Here is a 20,702-nt window from a genome sequence, read left to right as displayed (position 1 = left end):
TACAGGGACGGGCTGTGAGAAATCACAGAGGTGGTGGCATTCGAGTTGGGCCCTGGAGAAAGTGTGGGTGTTGGATGGAAAGAAGCCTTGCAGGGAAAGAGAACAGCCAGTGCAACGAGGCAGGTGATGGGGAAGGAAGAGCTCCTGGGACTGGGACGTGGCTGGGAGCCCGTGGTGTGTGATGGGCGGTGTGGCGACACCACACAGGGAAGGACCTCCTGTGTTGCACAAGTTACTGAGAGGAGAAAAGTCACCTGATTTCGGAGATTCGTTTTTTTACATATTAACCCCTTGGTTAATTCACATTTAGTCATTCATTTGACAAACAGGGATTGAGTGCCTAGTCTCTCTATCTGAGCGCTGAAGACAAACCAATGAACAAAACACACAAAACCCTGCCCTCTGGAGCTGCCTTTCTAGTGCAACCGACTGGCGTTCAAGTCCTCGGCCAGGCAAGTTTTCTGAGCCAAGAACATCATCCTGAAGCACATTCCCTCAGCCGAGCGCTCGTTCCGAGTTAAGGGGAAGGAAAGGGGTGTCTTTCTCTTTCTTGACCAGTGACTTCTTATCGTAAATACCACCAAAAATTTTTGAAGTGTTTTTATGATGCCCTAGACGTAAACTGTGATGGCCTGGGGGTCTTATGAAAAAAAGGATCCTTCTGGTATTTCTGCTTGGGGAAAGTAGCCTAGCTCTTCTGCTTTCTCCAAAAAGGAGGGACACATCTGGACCCTCCTAGGACATGTGATTCTAGAACCCATCTCTGTGGTCAGGCTCCAATTTGAACCCACCAAAGACTACATTGCCAGCAACATGGAAGAAAGCTACGTTCTGCCCCAGCCTCAGGATCCCCACTTACTGTGGCCGAGGAGAGGAGACTCTGAACCACAGGTAACTACGAAGACAGCTCTCACATAAAGATAGCCTCCCCTACAAGATGACAAATCTTATTTCCAAAGTTTCCTGACTTTGTTGGTTCACAGTAGCCTGATGAAAAGTGCCCTTTGTAATGCTGTTTGGACCCATGTCTTAATCACGGTCAACTCGCTCTGCTCCGTGCCCTGGGGAACTCTCACGGCTCTGGGGTTGAGGCCCTCGTCATGCCCATGTCACAGGGGAGGAAGCAGAGAGAGCTGAGGCATCTTGCCTCAAGTCCACGGAGCCAGTGAGCTCTGACTCCAGAGCCCAACACTCCCTTGCCTCCATTTTTGCAAATTGCAACTGTGTCCGATTCTAATCTATTTTCCACGCAGAGCACCTTTTCTTTTTTAAGGCTTCGAATGCAGCTACCTATTTTCCACGGAGGGGTCCTCCTGTTAGTGGGGCAGAAACGCGGAAGGCACAAGACAATTGTGGATCGTCATTGCTAAGTAATTTCCCTCCCACCTCCCACCCACCGCCGGATCCCTCCTCCCCTCTGAGTCTGCCCTGACCCAGCCATTCCTGACCCTGACGCAGGCCCTGTGGCAGCAACCCAGGCTGCTCCTGGGGGAGCACGACCTGTAGAGGAGTTGAAGGCGATCTTCCACTACCACGTTTTTTGGGCTGAAGACCCCGTGACACCACTCTATTGATTCAACCAGTATTTATTAAATACAGCTCCTACTTAGCCTCCAAGTCCCTGTCATCGAGTGCCCCTTTGTCCACTGCTGAGGTGTCACTGTGACCTAGACAAGGAGGGACACACCGAGGCTCCCTGCCAGAGACTCTGGAATAGCAGCCCCTGTTCCCATTGCCCACTAGGTCTTCCTTCCCATCAGTTTGGGACACTCAGCTTCCAGGGGTCAAGGGCCCCATGGGAAGCAGGGCTTGGCACTGGCCGGGTGTCAAATCAGCTCTGCTCCCCCTCTGTCCCATGTGGGACTCCTGGGGCATCCATGTGGAACCCAGATAAGGTGGATGGGGCTGCTGATTAGGAGTGAATAGGTTGCCCAGAGGCAAAGGAAGCTGCAGGTTGGGAGAGAGAGGGGGAGCCCCTTTCAGGCAGACAGGAGGGCAGGCTCCGCCTGGCTGGAGCTTCTGGGAGCCTCCCTCCTTGTGAGTGAAGGCAGTGTCTCTGGTGAAGACAGGCTCTGGATTTAGCGGGCAGCTGAGGCAAGAGCCAGCACAGGAGCAAAGGATATGGCCCCAGAGTCACGACAGAGCTGGCAGCCGAGGGTCTCGGGGGCTGGAGAGGTTCACTGAGGCTCTGGGGGAGGAGGGGGCGCCTTTTATAGGATGCCCTTGGCCTCACCCGGGGGCAGAGATGAACGAGGACAGTCAAGGCAGGGAGCTCTGTGTCAGGGATCTGTCTACCTTCAGGGAAACCGTGACCCAGGAGAGAAGACACCTGGAGGGCCGAGGGGACAGAGAAAAGCGAGAAACACACCGGCCCAGCCAACCCTATTGGCCACCCAGATGCCAGGCTGGGTCACACCTGGAAGCAGTCCCCAGCCCTGCACAGGGACCAGTGGGATAAGAGACCCAACATCCATCTGCTGGAAAGTTCATTTAGTTACAGGCAGAGCATCTGACCGACTCCTGCCCGGCCTTGCTGATATTCACATCGCACGGAAGGTAGGAGATGATGTTTTCATGAAGCGCTGGAGCTAATTCTGATCAACAAAGACGAGTGGGCTGGCCAAGTGGAGGAAGGAGAGATCCTTAGGGGGAGCACTGTGTCCCTAGGGTGAAGGTCAAGCACACACACTCTGGTGGGATGGATCCGCAGGCCAAAGCCAACTCCAGCCTTTCCTCTCTGGGTGACCTGGGGCAAGTGTCGTGGGCTGTATTTACTTCCTGGGTCTCTTTGGGAGAATTAAAGGAGATGAAGTATGGAAAGCCCAGTGCCTGAGGGTCAGGAAGCATTTAATGCCTATGAGCAATTATGGTTATTTCACTAGCAAGGAGAGAAGCTGGAGGAGTGCTGGGAACGTAACTTAGATTTTTAGGAAACAAAATTTTGACTTCAGAAAGAAATCAGCCTGGAAGGGAAAATTACATGAGAGGGTAGGGAAGTGTTCAAGTATGTCATTCTGACTGTGCTATTTAGACAACACATTGTGGGCAGGAAGTGGTTAAACTGAAAGGAGGAGCAGAGAAAGGATGACTCAGGGACTGAAGGTGACAGGGTGGAGGAGGGGCCGTTTTCCAGGTGGTCCCTCGCCTTGCTGCTCCTCAGAAGGGCAAAGCTAGCCCTAAGCCCCTCAGCCCTGCAGGGTAGCTCTCAAAGAGAAAGCAGGCAGTGCAGGGGTGGTTCTGAGAGAGGGCCTTGCTAAAATGCCTACATCTTCAAGGAACTCATCAAAAGAGTGCAGGATGGGCTTCCCTGGTGGCGCAGTGGTTGAGAGTCCGCCTGCCGATGCAGGGGACACGGGTTCGTGCCCTGGTCCGGGAAGATCCCACATGCCGCGGAGCGGCTGGGCCCGTGAGCCATGGCCGCTGAGCCTGCGCGTCCAGAGCCTGTGCTCCGCAACGGGAGAGGCCACAACAGTGAGAGGCCCGCATACCGCAAAAAAAAAAAAAAAAAAGAGCACTGCCTGTGTATAATGAAAAACGTTCCAGTCTTTTCTTTTGCAAGCAGGGAGAAGTGAGGTTGAGTAAGCAAGGGTGAGGTTATGAGGGTCAAGAGTGAGGAGAGGGAAGGTGAGTGTGTTTTCCTCTAAGTAGTGGAAATAAACTTGCCAAAGTATAGAAGGGAGCTGCCTCAGGGCAGAAGGTAACCCGCACCTTGTCTAGAGGAACTGGGGCTCCTCTGGGGGTTTCCACAGAGGCAGCAGCAGAGTCGACGTGGGTCTGAGTCACCTGTCAGAAGCAGAAGGAACACCGCCCTTTCTTCCCAACTCAAGAAAGTTCCTTGGATTGAAAGTAAATGAGAATAACGTTCTTACAGGACTAGCGTGGAATCTGCTCTAGTGCATATTTTTAAAAAGTAAATCACCTGCAAATTTCAGTATTTTATTAACAAATCACTCGTGGCCACGCCAAGGTTAAATGAGTGGACATGGGTCGACCAGCAAGACAGCGGCAGGCGGTGTGAATGGAACACTGTCCTCACCCCTGACCCATTCACCAGGACCCCGGGAACTTGGAGTCAGGTGTGGCTGACATGTTCTCCACATCTGGGATGACACCCAGACCACCTGACAGAATCAGGATCCAAATGTTCTTGACAGGCTGAAGTGAGGGGCATCTTGGACAGACGCATTTTAAGAGAGAGGACAGACTCCAGTACTCGGCCATGAATGCACCTGTCACAGAGGGGCTGTCGGCAGGCAGGTTCGACGCCAAGTCTCCAGAGTGAAGGGGCCACCACAAAGCAGAGGCCCTAGGTTATATGAAGAGGCCCGTAGGGCAAAGCAGAGCAAGGAGGGGCCCCGGGATGGGGGCTCAGGGCCCCAGACAGCACTGGGCCCAGCAAAGTTTCCTTCCTGGCTCTGCTGCCCTCACCCCACCCCAGGCTCTCCCCAAACCCCCATCCATGACCCCTTTAAAACAGACATCAGGTCTCAGCATTCCTCACTGGCCCAAACCCTCCTTGATCTCCATCAAGTTCAGCAGCCCGTCTATGTCTCGTCAGTGGTGGGTCCCCACCTGATCTGGCCCTGGCCACCCTCCCCGAGCTCAGGTCCTAGCACCCTACCCCTCACTCACTCTGCTCCGCCCGCCCTGGCCTGTGGGCTGGGCCTCTGCACTCGCTACTCCTGCCTGGAATGCCATCCCGGCCACCTCCCTTCACTCAGGTCTCTGCGCAAATATCACCTTATCCACAAGGCCTCCCTGACCCCCTCAGCATAATATTGCACATCCCCCATCACTTCAATCCACTATCCCCCTCACCCTGCTTCATTTCTCTTCATCACCACAGGACAAATCATCTTTTTGTCCGTTTGGTATTCAAATGCAGCTGTGTCAGAGCAGAGGCTGAACTCTCCACTACGGCTCTACCCCAGCACCGAGGCCAGTGTCTGGCAGGCAGTGGGCGCTCAGTGACCCACATTTATGGTTGGATGGATAGAAGCACGGCTGGATGGACGGATGGGTGAGTGAGTAAATGAATAAGAGACAAACTTCCGGCTGAGAGCTGAGGCAGACCATAGTCTCCAGTGTCATGTGCCCCAAGGACAGATGGTGGGACACAGGGAGTGAGGTTTCTACTACACAGGAAGGGCTTCATCACCATCAGAGTTGTATGAAGGCAGCATAATGAGGGTCACGGAAAATGCCTGAGCTTTAGAATAATCCAGATGACTTGGTCAAAAACAAAAGAAATCCGAAAGAAAACAATTTGGTTGAGAACAAGGTGAGAGGAAAACAATTCAGCCCGAAGGACAATTTGGTCTAAAAAAATATACTCCACCTTACTTTTCAAACATTGGAATTTTGATGTAGCACGCAAGTGGAGTGCATTCTTTCGTGCCTTTTCAAGTATTTTGCTTAAATTTCAGAAGAGTTTTACTCTCTGCTTTAAATTTCTAGTTAATATTTTAGCTATTGCTTTTCATTCTGTTCATTTAAAAAAATTTGTTGTGCAGCCTCGGGCAGCCGGCCCGGAACCACCTGGTGAGATCTCTTCTCTCTAGGACTGGTGGAGCTGGAGAGAGGCTCCTTTAACCCTCCTGCAGGATGAACCCCCTGCCAGAAGACATGGAGAACGCTCTCATGGGGAGTCAGAGCTCGCACGCTTCCCTGCGCGACGTCCATTCCATCAACCCCACGCAACTCATGGCCAGGATTGAGTCCTATGAAGGAAGGGAAAAGAAAGGCATATCTGACGTCAGGAGGACTTTGTTTGTTTGTCCCCTTTGACCTCTTATTTGTAACGCTACTGTGGATAATAGAGTTAAATGTGAATGGAGGTATTGAGAACACGTTACAGAAAGAGGTGGTGCAGTATGACTACTTCTCTTCTTATTCTGATATATTTCTTTTGGCAGTTTTTCAATTTAAAGTGTTAATACTTGCATATGCCGCGTGCAGACTGCACCATTGGTGGGCCATAGCGTTGATGACAGCAGTGACCAGTGCCCTTTCACTAGCAAAAGCAAAAGCGATCCTCTCAAAGCTTTTCTGTCAAGGGGCTTTCGGCTACGTGCTGCCCATCATTTCCTTCATCTTTGCCTGGATCGAGACGTGGTTCCTGGATTTCAAGGTGTTACCTCAAGAGGCAGAAGAAAACACTCCTGATAGCTCAGGATGCCTCGGAGAGGGCGGCACTGATACATCGTGGTCTTTCTGATGGTCAGTTTTATTCTCCTCCTGGATCCGAAGCAGGATCTGAAAATGAAACTGAAGAAAAGCAGGACAGTGGAAAACCACTTTTAGAACTATGAGTAAGACTTTTGTTAAATGTGAAAAACCTTCACTGAAAGTCGCCAGAGGGAAAAAAGGACTGGAACTGGGGGTCTCCCTATTGAAGGCTGAAATGGTGACATCCACTGCTGACATTACTGAACGGCTAATAAAAAATTTATTGATTGTAATACCTCACAGACATGGTACCATCTCCGCATACATTTAGTCACCTGCCTGTGGCTGGTAAGATAATGTCATGATCCATCCTGTATTCAGTGAGACTGAGTCTGACCTGTCATTGAGTAGTTGCAGAAAGTCTTGTGCTGTGTTCCTGATCAAAGGACTTCTTAATATATTGGAATAACACTTTTTTAGTATGCAAAATATCTTTTTATTTTGACTTGCAGAATGGAATTTTTTTGTTCCATGTCTCAGATTTCTTTTGTCTTTCTTTTTTAACTCCCTACATTTCCCGTGTGTTTTTTTAACTCACGCACATACACTATTTGTACAATTTTAAAAGGTAATAAAATCCAACATATCAAAATGAAAAAAAAATTTATTGTGAAATGTCACTCGTACAGATAAAAGTACATAAAACATAAATGTGCTGCATAGTAAATTATTATAAACACCACCCAGGCAAGAACCAGGACGCTGCCAGCCCCCAGGCGCCCCTAAATGCCCTTCCTGACACAGAACTCTCATAACCCAAAGGGACAGGCCAACACTGCTTCTGCCCTAATCACATTCTTTCTTGTCTTTATAATTTTGCCTCCTGAGGAGACATCTGTACCCACTGTAGTTTAGTTTTACCTGTTGGTTTTAGAATATTTTATAAATGGAATCACAGCGTACATGTCTGGGTCTGGCTACTTTCACTCAACAGTATGGCTGCGAGGCTTGTGTGTCGTGTGGTTGCAGTATGTTCCTTTTCATTACTCTGTTGTGCAGTTTGTAACAGCAAAATGTTGGAAATAGTCTGAACCTGCAAAAATAGGGAATTGGCCACATAAAGTATGGGAATTTACAAAACAGAAATTACCGCATAATCCTATTTTTGCTAAAAAGGAAAAACGAGGATTTCCTTTTTGAAAAGGAAAAGAGAGTGAAAGAGAAAGAATGAAGGAAAATCCATCCATATGAATGTCTATAGAGAAAGATCTAGAAAAATATGCCACATTTGACCTAGGGAGGGTGAGTGGGTGCAGGGTTCTTCATGATGTTTCTTTATATTTTTTTGGATTGACCTAATTTTCTGGTTTTCCTATAATGAGCACTACTGCTTTTGTAAAAGAAAGAAGAAAAAGACACTAAAAGGAATTTAAACAATGAAAAAATCATCAAGCAATAATAAGCAACAATAAAAAAATGGTCGTGGAACTTTGGTAAGGTATTTAGGGGGTCTTTTCCCCTCCTAATTTATTTTCAGCTAATATTTCTCCTCTACTTGTTTGATGATTTTTGTGAATTTTTTTTCATAAAAAAATGTGATAAAAACAATGAATGTTTCCAACCACAGTTAACATGTTCATGAGTTTTGCAAATACCTTACACACTTGTTTAGTTAACCTCTTTGTTGGTCATTTCAGCTGTTCAAATTCATTTTCACCCACTTTGTCTTGCCTTGCTCTATTTATAATAAATGCAAACAACCTAAATTCATTTTAGCCAAATCTTTGTTTGTCCAAACAGCTCCGGTGGACTGAATTGAACATTCTAAAGTCAGGCAGGCTTCAACCTGCCTGACTTACCATTACAGCAACGCTGTAATCACTTACCATTCAATCACTTACCATTATAGCAACGCTGGGCAGACTAACTTTTCCCAATTTCAACTTCCCCATCGGTTAAATGGGGATAAAATCTACACTGCAGGGGTTTCCTGAAATTTAGAAAGAAGTGGTCACGTCAGTACCTATGAGTCACGTCAGGCGCACTCTCTCAGTCTCGGCACTGCTGACATCTGGGGCTGAGGAATTCTGTGTTGGGAGTGGGGTGGGAGGTGTCATGTGCACTGCAGGACGCTTTGCAGCATCCCTGGAGGTTGCCATTAGCAACCTCCCCACCCCCCCAAAGCTGTAACAGCCAAACTGGTCTTCAGACATTGCCAAATGTGCCCTGGGGGCAAAACTGCCTCCAGCTGAGAACTGCTGCCTTAGACTTGTCCCTCTCTCACACCCCATAACTGAGGTCCCCAAGTCCTGTTGGTTCCTCCTCGTTACCTTGGGAATCGGCCCCCTTCCCTACTGAGCCTGCGTAGCCTCGTCAGCCAGCACCCGAGCAGCACAAAATCCCCACCAGACGACCTCCCTTGACCCTGTCGTATTCCCTGAGCCCTATCTGTGGGCTGTGGAACAGGAAAATACCAAGGTGTGGTTTGCTCCTGATTCTTCCATCTCAGTCAAGTAGCCAGGGCTTTTAGGGCTCTCTTACATCACTGGGCCAAAAGTCAGTGTTGCCTGTAAGACGGAAGATACTCTCCCCTCCTGTATTCTGTACCTGCCCAAACCCACGATGATGATATGTTCGTTGGAGTGCCCAGGACGGGAGGTGTGGGGTGGCCTCAGGGTCAGTGAGAGGAGATGAAGAGGACAGATCTAACTGGACAGGGGACAGACAGTAGTCAGTCCTGGAGAGAAGAGACACCCACACACCACTCAGCAGCCTCATCCTGAGAAGTGATAAGACATCACAGGGAGGGGCTGCCTGGTGTCCCTAGGAAGGCAGGACCCCAGACCCCTTGTACGACTGTGCATGGCACAGACAGCAGCACAGTCACGTGGCCTAGAGGGATCCTGTGGACAGAGACATGGGTATCTATGACTTGCAGCCTCCCTCCCCTCCATGCTTCAGTGCCACATAAGATCCTGGGACCTTTCCCCAATCCAGAGCAGGAAATGCCCCCAAAATGACTGAGAGTGACTGTCTTAAGAGCCTGGCTGAATGGGGGCTCAGAGTTAGACATAATTAGCTTTAATTTTGGAAAAAAAAATTTTTTTAATGACATTTCTCACACATCTCTGAGTTTGTGGAGAGGCTCAGGTGTGTTACAAATACAGATGTCACCGTGTCACTTCCCTGCCTTCCCGTTACCTAAGGTTGAAGAGCCCCTGATTGCACACAGCAGAGGAGGCAGGGGCTTATTCTCCACACTAGCTCCCAGGACAGACAGCACTAATCGATCACGGCACCTTTCTGGCCGTGTCTGAACACAGTCCCAGGATACTGTGCAGCACCTCCCATCAGACAGCTGCATGGGTCTGAGTTGGTACTTGAGATGAAGTCACGTGTTTTCTCTACTTAAGGACCCACAGCCACCCCCCTCCCATCCGCCACAAACACATTTTACTGCTTTTTAAATCAGGATATACCGTGGGTGCATACATTAATGCTAACAGGGTTGATTTTTTTCTTTCTCCAAAACGTATTAAATTTATAATGCACTTTTGAACTGATTGCCTCTTAGAGGTGAAGAAATCCGGCGTTGGCTATCCCTGGCCTTCTGGAGTTTCCTCAAAGGCCGTGCAGGCCCCTCCCACCTGGCCCTCTGTCTCCGCTGCCCCAGTCACCCCGTTAGCCGGCACCAGCCCGGCTGGCCTCCCTCTCGCCCCTCACATTTCTCCCTCTGCCCGGCATCGTCTTGGAAAGCAACTACTTGTCTTTTGAGACTCAGCTTAAAGACCTCCTCTGTGGAACGCTTCCTGGCCCTCAGCCCCACCACGTGACCCTCCCTCTGCCCCTGCACAGATGGGAGTGAGGAGGGGACGCGACACCGGGCCACTCTAAGATCCGGGGTTCCTTTGCCTGGCGGCCTCCCTCTTCAGACTGTAAATCCCTAGAGGGCAGGGCTCACTTCACACACTTCCCAGGACTGGAAGACGCTCTAACGGGAGCTGAGAGAGAAGGGGCAGGGCAAGGCCAGCCCCAGGCGAGTCCCACAGGCGACAGGTGGAGAATTCACCCACATCCAGGCTTGGGGGAGGCTGGCCCACAGAATCTGAGCAGTCAGAACTTGAGAACCGATTTATGAGCCCACAATGAGAAACAACAGCTGGGCGGAGTGGGTGGCTAGAGTGGCCGGACCAGGGTTCACCCTCTGTGGCCCAGCCATGGAAGCCACATTCATTATGCAGGGTTGCTTGGCAACAGTGGACTCCGGCCAGGACAGTGACCGACCGGACTAGAACATGTGGCGGCATCAGCCCTGACAGCTGCCTCAGTGTCTCCTCGGGGGGCTGAGGACCAGGTGGGCAGGCCAGGTCACCTGTCTGGGGATGTTGAGGCTGGCCACTCCCTCAGCTGCCCTCCTGATGGACACACTGTGTCCTCAAGGTAAAGTAATAGCCATAGACTGGCACCTAAGCATAGCTGGGAGACTTAGCTCTCCTTATGATAACTGCAGTCTGACTTCATCGTTTATGAAGTTTATTTGCTGCCAAGGCCCAGCCACACCTGGCACTGAGTAGGTGATTAATAACTGGTTGCTTCTGGGTTTGTTTTTCATAGACTACGGGTTAGCAATGCTGAAACTACTTTATGGGTATTTAGGGTAGAGCAAATAAGTAACCTGGAGTCAGGTTTCTCATTGGAGAAAGAAGCTGCAAATATGGAAAGGGGGAAGATTAGAATAAACCCTGTGACGCTGCATTGGAATTGGAGGTTCAGTGTGAACTCATATTTTAAATATATAGAGAGAGTGTATATACAGAGAGATAGACACAGAAACATACATAGATGTACTATATTTTTTCTGACCACTGAGAGGATCTAGGAGTAGTGACACCCTAGTAGTAATAAGCACACCCAACCCCCAGATCCTGGTTTCTAAATACCAGACTCCACCAAAAGGAACCAGGGCTCCTTGGAGAAACGGCCAATTTCAGGGGTGGTACAGGGAAGGTACAAGATGAACCTAGAACATCTTGTGACAGAAAATAAAGAAGCGTTCAGATGATGGTGGGGACATGTGCCAAGAAGACAGAAACCAGTTTGAAGAGTTCCCCAAGGCCAAATTTAAAACAACTTGAGCATCAAAATAAATAGTGGTAGTAACAGAGTATAACTCACTGAATAAAACAAGCGTCTGTGAGCCTACAATTATATAAATAAATAATAAACAAACAGGAAGGGAAAACTCTTCTTTAGAGTTGAGTGCCAGCTAACAAATGTAGAAGGGTAGAATTAGAAGATCACCATGGGCAGGCAAGGATCATCAACAGATCTAGCGGGTGACTGATGAGAAAGCCTACTTATATAGTCTCAGAGCATCAACCCAGAAGACACTCATTAATTACACAGGGAAGGGGACTTCCCTGGTGGCGCACTGGTTAAGAATGCGCCTGCAAATGCAGGGGACGTGGGTTCGAGCCCTGGTCCAGGAAGGTCTCACATGCCGCGGAGCAACTAAGCCTGTGCGCCACAACTACCGAGCCTGCGCTCTAGAGCCCGCAAACCACAACTACTGAGCCCACATGCCACAAATACTGAAACCCGTGCGCCACAACTACTGAAGCCTGCGCACCACAACTACTGACACCCACGCGCCTAGATCCTGAGCTCCACACCAAGAGAAGCCACCGCAGTGAGAAGCCCGTGTACCGCAGGAAAGAGCAGCCCCTGCTCGCCACAGCTAGAGAAAGCCAGTGCTTGGCAACGAAGACCCAACACAGCCAAAAATAAATAAATTAATTAATTAATAAAAAAATTATACAGGGAAAATACATGCAGTTTACAGGGGGAAACCTGGCAGACACCACTTTGACCAACTAATTAAAGTTAACGTCACCAGTAATGGAACAAATAGGTATCCCATGCCTCCTGATATGATCCACTGAGAAGGACACAATATCACTTTTAGGTATTCCTGCCCAAAACGCTTAACCTGAATCTAATCCTGAGAAAATATCAGAGTCATCCAAATGTAGATTCTCATTCTACAGAATAACTGACCAGGCCTCTTCACAAATGTCAAGGTTATGAAAGACACAGACAGACTGAGGACTTGTTCAGATTAGAGGTTGCTAAAGAGACATGACCACTAAATGCTACGTGACTGAATGGGATCCTGGATCAGAAAACAATTGTCTTCTTTCACTATAAAGGTCATTATTGATACAATTGGGAAAACGTAATAAGGTCTGTAGATTAGATAATAGTAATATCATGTCAATGTTAATTTCCTGATTTTGATCCTTGTGTTGTGGTTATATAAGAGAATTCCTTGTTTATTGGGAAATAAACACTAAAGTATTTAGAGGTACATGTATATCCTATTTGCAATTTTCAAACAGTTCGTACACATCTAGATACGGAGAATGTGAGAGCGAATGATAAAGTTAATTGGTAAAATGTTAATACTTGGAGAAAGCAGGTGAACCATATATGGAAATTCTTTGTGCTACTCTTGCAGCTCTTCAGTAAGTCTGGAGTTACAGCAAAACAAAAGGTCAAAAATAAAATAAATGTTTGCTGGATAAAAGCATGAAGAATTACCTAGCACAGTTGGTGGAATTAGTAGGCATTTAGTGTAAGGTGGTCATTACTAAAGAGTGTGTCTGGTGGGGGCCATGAGTTGCCCCTTAACTAGAGGTATCAGAATGTTCTAGGCCAGGGATTTTCAAACATTTGTGTGCATAAGAATCACCTGGAGATTTTGCTCAGTACAGGCCCTGCTGTGTGTCTGGGTGGGGGTGAGATCCTGCATTTCTGACAAGCTCCCAGGTGATGCTGTCGCTGCCTTTCTGCTGGGCCAGGGATCACACTTTGGGTCACAAGGGGGTGGATACAGCTGGGATTAAGACCAGGTGTTCTGGAGCCTGGCTGCACTTCAGGACCACCAGAAGAGGCATCGTTAATTGATCTTCCCAGATGATTCTAATGGGCAGCAGGATTAGACCTTGATGACCTTGCCAGCATCTGTCTCCTCCTATCTGTCATCTCAAGTTCAGACCCTCAGTCTGAACACTGCCCTGGCTTCCAAGCTGCCTTCTTTGCTGCTGCCTTACTCTGTCCTCTACCCAGAAGCCAGGTGAATCTTCCTATGCTCCTTCCCTGTTCAGACACTTGTGTGCAAGTCAGGTGCGAACTCCCCACCCAGGGGTCAAGCCCTCTGTGACTTGTGGCCAAAACCCACTTTACCTGGTTGCTTGCCAGCCTCCCCCTCCCCCTTGACACCCTGCTCCCAGGAGAGCAGTGTCCCCATCCTGCACCTCAGGTTCCCTGCACACAATTGCGTTGGGAACCGGCCCCCGACACACACACGCAGCAGGTCTCCAGGTAAGAACCACCACTTAGTACCTTCTTCCCCGGGGGCCCGTGCCATGATGTGTCAGTCTGGCTGGGCTCACCCCAGGCGCTCACTTTCCTCCAGGAGAGAGAGCTGGCTGAGAGCCCGGTGATCAGGCGCTCTCCTCACTCATAGCAGGGCAGGGAGGGTCTCTGTGGCTGGGACACAGGTCACCCTGTTCCTGTTCACCCAGGACAGGGCTCGGCACCCTGTCTGCGTGGGGAATTGCAGGGAGGGGACCACTTGGGTGTTGCCCTGAAACTCTGGCCTGGCACCCAATTCCCCATTCCCCTGTCCACCTCCCACCCATTCTTTCCCCTCCCTCCTTCAGCCCAGCAGGAGGCTAGGATCTGAAGGACCTAGCCAGGTCACAGGGAGATGCCACCTACATTGTCCCCTGGGGGGAGGGTTTGGCCTAGGAGAGAAGCTACATTTGTTAGGGGGTTGAAAACCAAATTTGAGAAGGGGGATGGGGGACCTGGATGCCACGAGACCACCCCCTTCTCCATTTCTCCTTCTCCCCTGCAAGCCAAGGCCTCTGGCTGGGCTGCCCCTTCTCCAGTCCTCGCGTTCCTGGGGAAAGACTTTTTCCAGATCCAGGACTGCCTGTGGCCCCACGTGCCCTGGGACTGATGGAGCTAATTCCAGTTAAGATGTTGGGCTGCCCAGGGAAGGGGCTTCAGTAATCAAAGGGGTTAGGGGCTGAGCAGTTGCCTCAGTTCCCAGGAGAATCATAGCTGGAATCTGAGGAACAAGCAGCCACTCTCGGCTCAGATAGGTTCAAGGTCAAGTCCCCAGAGGCTTCTTAGAAGGCTCGTCCCCACCTCTGGTTCCCACTCAGGCTGTTTCTCTCTCCCTCAGGGATGTCCAGGTGGAAACTCCCAGGAGAAGCTCATTCCATCCTCATGAAGGGAAGATGCCCTTCCTGCCTCCCATCAAAAGGTCTTGAAGCTTTGCACACTTCGTCTCCCTTTGGACCAGGGAGTCTTCAGATTCCCAGCCTTGCTGAGTTCTAGAGAGAGGGCCAGGAACTTGGAAGCAAATACGAGGTAGGCCCTTAAGAAGGATGACCCCATTTTCTGGATCTAGAATGTCCTCCCACCGCCCGGCCCCCTCTACCCTCCAGATGCCCTTGGGTGCCCCATGCAGGTTAACACCTGGCCCCCAGCCTTGCTTTCTGCCTCCAAGTCCTGGATCCCAGGCGGCTGTAAGAACCTATTTCGCAGGCAGATACTTTCTCAGTTGTTTACAATAATCATAATTTTCCAACCCCCGATCAAGACCACAACTTTAGGGTCACTCTTGGCTATAAGAGTCAGTTTGGATACTAAAATATTGTAGTTTGTAATGATTAGAGGAATCACGATTAGATTAGAAATGACAAGAATTATGGAGGGAATAAGTCAAGATATTTGAAATTGAGGCTGTCTTGGAAAATCCAAGATATATCGTCACTATATGTATTCTCTTCTATCTCCAAGCGAGACCCTCCGTAAATACTTGAACCTTCCTTCTGTTCTCCGTTCACTGCGTATTTTCCCCACCCTCTCACATCCATTCCATTCATCCCCAATAAGCACATGACATGGTTTTCCCATGAGTCAACCTTTATTGGTTTTTGAAGTAATGAATTATTGGCACAAGGCTCAATGGGTTTCGAAGCAAATCACAGAAAGAAACACACATTGTGCAGGTGGGAAGACCCAACAGTGAAGAACCCCAGGGCAGCTGTGACCCACACCATGAGGGCTGGGTCTTGCTTGTAAGGACCCTGCAGCCAGGACCCAGCCCAGCCGAGACAGGCTACCTGGGCCCAAAGGTGACTGAGCCACATCTCAGGGAACCTGAAGGTGTCCCCCAGTCCTCTCCCAAAGATAATCATTTCTAGCCTTCTTGGAACCTTCTTCTAGCCTCCGAGTCTTTGCCACCAGCAGCAGCTTGACAGCCACGAGGACCCGCCACCGCCCCCAAGAAAGCCAGCCTGCTCTCCCTCACCTGTTCCTTTTCCCATGGAAGCCTCCCCCATCAGGGGCAGATTAAGGGCCCTGCAAAGGAGGAGCAGGAAGGCAAGGGTGGGTGTAAGAGGGCTGGCCAAGCCGAGTGACCCCTGAGGATATGTGCCCATGCCCTACACCGTGGTGGGTCCTCCCGCCAGTATCTGGGGGGTGAGGCAAAGGGGGCTTCTCAATAGGGGAGCTGCTGCCGCCCCTCCTCTGAGTAGAGCTCCTCCTCTATGAACTCCAGGTCGAACTCGTCTTCCAGGGACCCTCCTACAGGCAGAAGGCGGAACTTCTTCCCTTGCAGTGTGCACGTGCGATGCTCGAAGTCCAGGACGGCGTTGTGGTCCTGGAGCAGGTCGGTCCCAATGATGGCGTCTTCGGCACTTGCGTTGGCCACTAGGAAAGCCGCCTTCAGCTTCAGCTTGCCCAGGGATATCACTGTATCCCAGACACCCAGGATCTTCATTTCAGCCCCGTTGGCCACTTTCACCACATTCTCAAAGGGTTGCAGGGAATCCAGGTCGCCACCGGTGACTTCCTTCCACAAGCGCGGGTGGACCACGGAGACCTGGGCCCCAGAGTCCACCAGGAAACTCACGGGCACGTCGCCAATTTTCCCCTTGAGGTAGTAGCCCTTACCCATGCTGTTGGCAAAGAGGATCTCCTTGGGCTGGTAGCTGTGGGCCGCCCCGGGTCCCCCAGTGGTCTTCAGGAGGGCCTCTTTCACAGCCCCGTATTCCCCCTGGTCCTCAGGACTGAGTCCACTGTAGGCCTCCAGGGCGTCTCCCCTGAGGGACTCTTTCAGGAACCTCAGCTTGGTGGCGTGGTCCCAATGGCTGAGATCACTGATGACCTCAAAGCGGTTCAGCCAGAGGTGCGGGGCCACATTGGCTCCATCAAAAGGCTCCAGGACAAAGGCATGCTCCCGGTGGCCCTCCCAGCTCCTGGCTGCACTCCCGGCCATCCCTCTGCTTTCCTCTGGAACTGCAGCAGCAACCCACACCAGGCAGAGAAAGCCACAGAGCAGCGTCGGTGCAATCACACTGGACACGAGGTCTCTCTAAGCAAAGTGTTGCTCAGTATTCGCCATGGGCAGGCAGAAGGGACCAGGTGAGGACTGTCTGACCGACTGCTGGGTGCAGAGACGGAGAGCTGCTGTAGCCTGCTCACTCTGCAGAGCCTTTTTGATGCCTAGCCTGAGGCCCCAGGGCTCCCCATTTGCCTTTGTTCTGGAAGCTCCGCCCTGCTTCTCCTACCCTCCTGCCAGCATCCTGTCCATCTAGCAGGATCAGTACCTCACCCTCCTGCATTCGTCATCGGGACGGGTACCTGCCAGCCCACATTGCAAGGAAGGCCAGCCTGGGTCAGAGGGGCCCTACTCAGGTACCCTCCTCCCCAGCCTATGTCCCAGAATAACAGATGAGGACAACAGGGGATGTTACGATATCCAGGTGTTTGTCATCAGCTGGAGAAGGAAGGGGGTGGCAGGGACCAGAGGCCCATCAGCTTCTAGACTGGAGAAGCCCCTTTGCATCAACCTCGAGTGACCCCTCTGAGTGGTTAAGGGAAAGGAGCTTACATTTATTGCGCTTCTGCTCCTGTGGCGAGGGCTAGGTGTTTCTCGTGCGTTCTGAACCAAGTAGAGAATCCCGTAAGATTCTCTGGAGAGGGAGGTGGAAGAGAGTCCCAGAATCAAGAATGTCCAGAAATAAATCGATTCTCAAATGAGGGGACACACACATTTTCCATGAACGCAATTGTTAGAGTAACTTTCCCTCGTTGATCACGCCTAATTCAGAGTCAGCATGTTTGCGGGCTAAGCCTTGGCCCGCACACCCACATTAGGGCCTTGCAGTGGGCTGGTGCGTATCTTGCACTTATGGGAGTGGGGTCCAGAATCCGGAGTCGGGCTCCTGCTCTAGCTCTGGGTGGGCCCCACCATGGGCTCCTCCTCTCTCACCTTCCGGGAACCTTCCAAGAGCCCCTTCCCCAGGTGCTGTAGTCCATTCCCTCACCCAGTCATTCGTGGAAAGAGCAGCCAGGGAATTCCACTCCTTTGTGTTCCAAGAGGGGGAAATGTCCACCATGTTGGCAAAGCCAGTGGTGAGAGTCTGGAAGGCTTTGGATGGAGGAGGTTGGCTGTGGGACCTCTTGCAGGGGGAGGGTGTGGGAGGGTGGAGGGCCACCCCGGGCCACCCCATGGATGCCCAGAAGGCAGATCTGGGAGTCCTAGGGCTGGAGCCTGACTCGGGCCTGTGCAGGGTGCCCGGAGCTGTTGGGGGGCCCACATGCGTGACCCCGTTCAGATGTTGCCCCTACATGGAGCCCTCTACTCTGGCCCTCGCTGGTGTGCCTGCTCCCCGTTGAGCCGTGCGTTGGCTGTGCTGGTCCGTCCACAAGTCCGTCTCATGAGCGTGCACGTCTGTCTCCAGGCCCCGTAGAAACTTACTCTGGGGCCAGCAGGTGCTCTCTGCTGGGCTCCAGGCCTGGCTGAGTACCATCACCAAACAGGAGAGATGAACACAGGAGAGGAGCGAGAAGCAGCGGCACACCCGTGGCTCTGGGCTGTTTTTCCTTGCCCAGAGCCTGTTTCTCACCAGCCACCTGTACCACCGATCACCCAGTGCCTGGCTGAATTCCAGAGGCCCCGGGCTCCAGTCCTGCCTATGGACGGTCCCAGGGTCCCTGACCATGCCGAAAGACCCTTAGTCCCTGCGGCTGTGTCAGTCTCTTCCACCTGACACAGTGAACCAGCACAGAGGCAGCTGGGTCAACACCTCTCGTCACAGCTGCCTGGCTGAGGTGGGGCCATCATGCCATTCCAGGAGCCCAGAGGAGGGGGAAGTGGAGTCAGTGGGAAGGTGTCAAGGGCAGGTGGGTCTCTGAGAAGATTGCATAACGCAAAACCTGCACCCAGAGGAATGGCCCTGCACCCACAAGACCAGGAAGCCCCTTCTGCAAGTGGACGTTTGTCGACAGACTCCCAGTCCCTGGGATGGGTGTTGTTCTGTGGCCCAGGGAACTGACCTAGTGGCTCTGTGGCTCCCCGGTATTCGTCACCCCGAACACCTGGTCCCCTGGAAGTGGGAAGGAGTGAAGAGGCTGGCATGTGACCGAGGGAAGTAAGAGGCAAGGTGGCTTGCCAGCTGACGCGCTTGGTGGGCACTGGGGCACCCCAAAAACTGCGTGCCTCCTTCTCGTCCCTGTGTCTGCTTCCTGACAACTGCTGGGGCCACACTGGGGGCCCGAGGAGGAGCCTGAGCCCTCAAGTCCCCAGGGTGGTGGGCAGGGCCCCAGGGTGCAGGGGGTGCAAGGGGGGCCTGGGAGGGCAACCGCACGTTCTCAGGAGATCATTTTGAGCAAAGAGCCTGGAGACACTTTATGGAGTCTGGGGCCCCCCGTGAGGCCCAGACTGCAACACCAGGAGGGAAAGAAGGGCACCACCAGCCCTTGCTGGGCACGCGGGCTCTGGTGGGTGCCTCACACTCCCAAGATCAAGGTCACCCTGGGAGCTGGATGGGGAGTGAGCAGGCGGGGATTTAAGGATTGTTCCAGGCAGCAAAAGAAGGCTGAGGGGACACAGAAGGTGCTCTAACCGGGACCGCTTCATGGGCATTCGATCTGGGGAGTCACGGGTGCTCTGCACTCAGCAAGGCCCGAGCTCGTTCGGAGGCTCTGCTGTTGCTGTCTTGAAATTCCCAATAGTTCGGAACAAGAGGCCGAACACTCATTTTGCACCAGGCCCTGTAAATTATGTAGCTGGTTTTGTCTCCATCCAATCTGTTGGGACTTCTCTTCACACACACACACACACACACACACACACACACACACACACACACACACACACACACACACACACACAGACAAACGCCCTCCTTACCCCACCTCACACACACATACATGTCCACAGAAACGCACCCCCCACACACACTGTGCACACATCCTGCACACGTAAAACCCACCCCCGACACGCAGTCACACTACCATTCTCCGTTCAAAACCACTAAGAAATTGCATAGGCTTCCCTGGTGGCGCAGTGGTTGAGAGTCCGCCTGCCGATGCAGGGGACACGGGTTCGTGCCCCAGTCCGGGAAGATCCCACATGCCGCGGAGCGGCTGGGCCCGTGAGCCATGGCCGCTGAGCCTGCACGTCCGGAGCCTGTGCTCCGCAACGGGAGAGGCCACAACAGTGAGAGGCCCGCATACCGCAAAAAAAAAAAAAAAGAAAAGAAATTGCGTAACATGCATACAGAATTCAGCCCCCACCTTTCACTTCACAGATTTCTTTGCATGCACATTTCCACCGAGTGCTAATATCGTATTTACTGGAGGAACCTGATGTTAATGAGCCTCTGGGCACACTTACTGGCCCAGAAAGCCAGGCAGGTCCCATCACCACAGCTTACAAGCTGATGAAACCATGATGCAGATGTTTCACAGCCCAGTTTCGAAGAGTTTAAGGCCGACGTGTATATGCAGGCTGACCCCCTGAAGCAGACCCAGTCACGGCCATGCCACTTTGAGAGTGGGTCGTCCCGCCTTCTGCCCTTCTTCCATTGGTGCGGAGCCGAGGACACAACTCCCTCCATCTTTCCTACCTCTCGGCTCTGCCACCACGAGCAAGCTCCCCTCGGCCTGCCCCGCTCCAAGGAGCTCCCGCCCCGGCTCGTCCCTCCCGAGGCCCCATCCCGGGGTTGGCGTGAGCGCGGGGCTGGGGAGGGGTGATAGCACAGCTCCCGGGAGCGGGGCCCCAGCTGCTTCCAGTGCTTCCCTTCAGTGGGTCGTGGCATCAGGTCCTCAAAAAGCAGAGAGGGGCAAAGAGGTGAATTCTGCATAAAACTCCAGTTAGGGATTCAGAGCAGAGCCCAAGGGAGTCTGGGTGGGCTCTGACCAAAGCAAAGCCTGTGGGGAAACCCAAGGCACCAGCGGGTTCCTTATTTCCAAACCACAAACCCTCAACTCCCAGCCCCGCTGTTGCTGAGTGGGAAGTGCCCAGCACTCACACCAACTGTAGCCAGAGGCCATGGGGCAGGACAGCTTTTCCTTGCCTGGTCCCCCTCCTGGGTCCTGGGCACAGCTCAGGGACAAGGAATTCCTGCCCGGCCTTCCCTGCTCCCGTTCTCCGCTGTTCCAGAACC

At 51.8% G+C, this 20,702-nt stretch overlaps 1 protein-coding gene and 1 pseudogene across 1 annotated transcript; one reads left to right on the top strand and one right to left on the bottom strand.

The window, feature by feature from the left end:
- Positions 1–5,420: 5,420 nt before the first annotated feature.
- LOC101278582 (STARD3 N-terminal-like protein) lies at positions 5,421–6,831 on the top strand (annotated as a pseudogene).
- Positions 6,832–15,155: 8,324 nt separating this feature from the next.
- On the bottom strand, positions 15,156–20,086 carry ASPRV1 (aspartic peptidase retroviral like 1). The gene is given in 2 exon segments (XM_004277032.4): positions 15,156–16,756; positions 16,759–20,086. Coding segments are annotated over 2 exon segments (1,032 nt in total). The 5' UTR covers positions 16,780–20,086; the 3' UTR covers positions 15,156–15,745.
- Between the last annotated feature and the right edge of the window lie 616 nt (positions 20,087–20,702).

The sequence above is a fragment of the Orcinus orca genome, chromosome 13, assembly GCF_937001465.1.
Source record: "Orcinus orca chromosome 13, mOrcOrc1.1, whole genome shotgun sequence".
NCBI classification, from domain to species: Eukaryota; Metazoa; Chordata; class Mammalia; order Artiodactyla; family Delphinidae; genus Orcinus; species Orcinus orca.
Note: the sequence above shows the minus strand (reverse complement) of the source record. Positions and strands in the feature narration are given on the sequence as shown.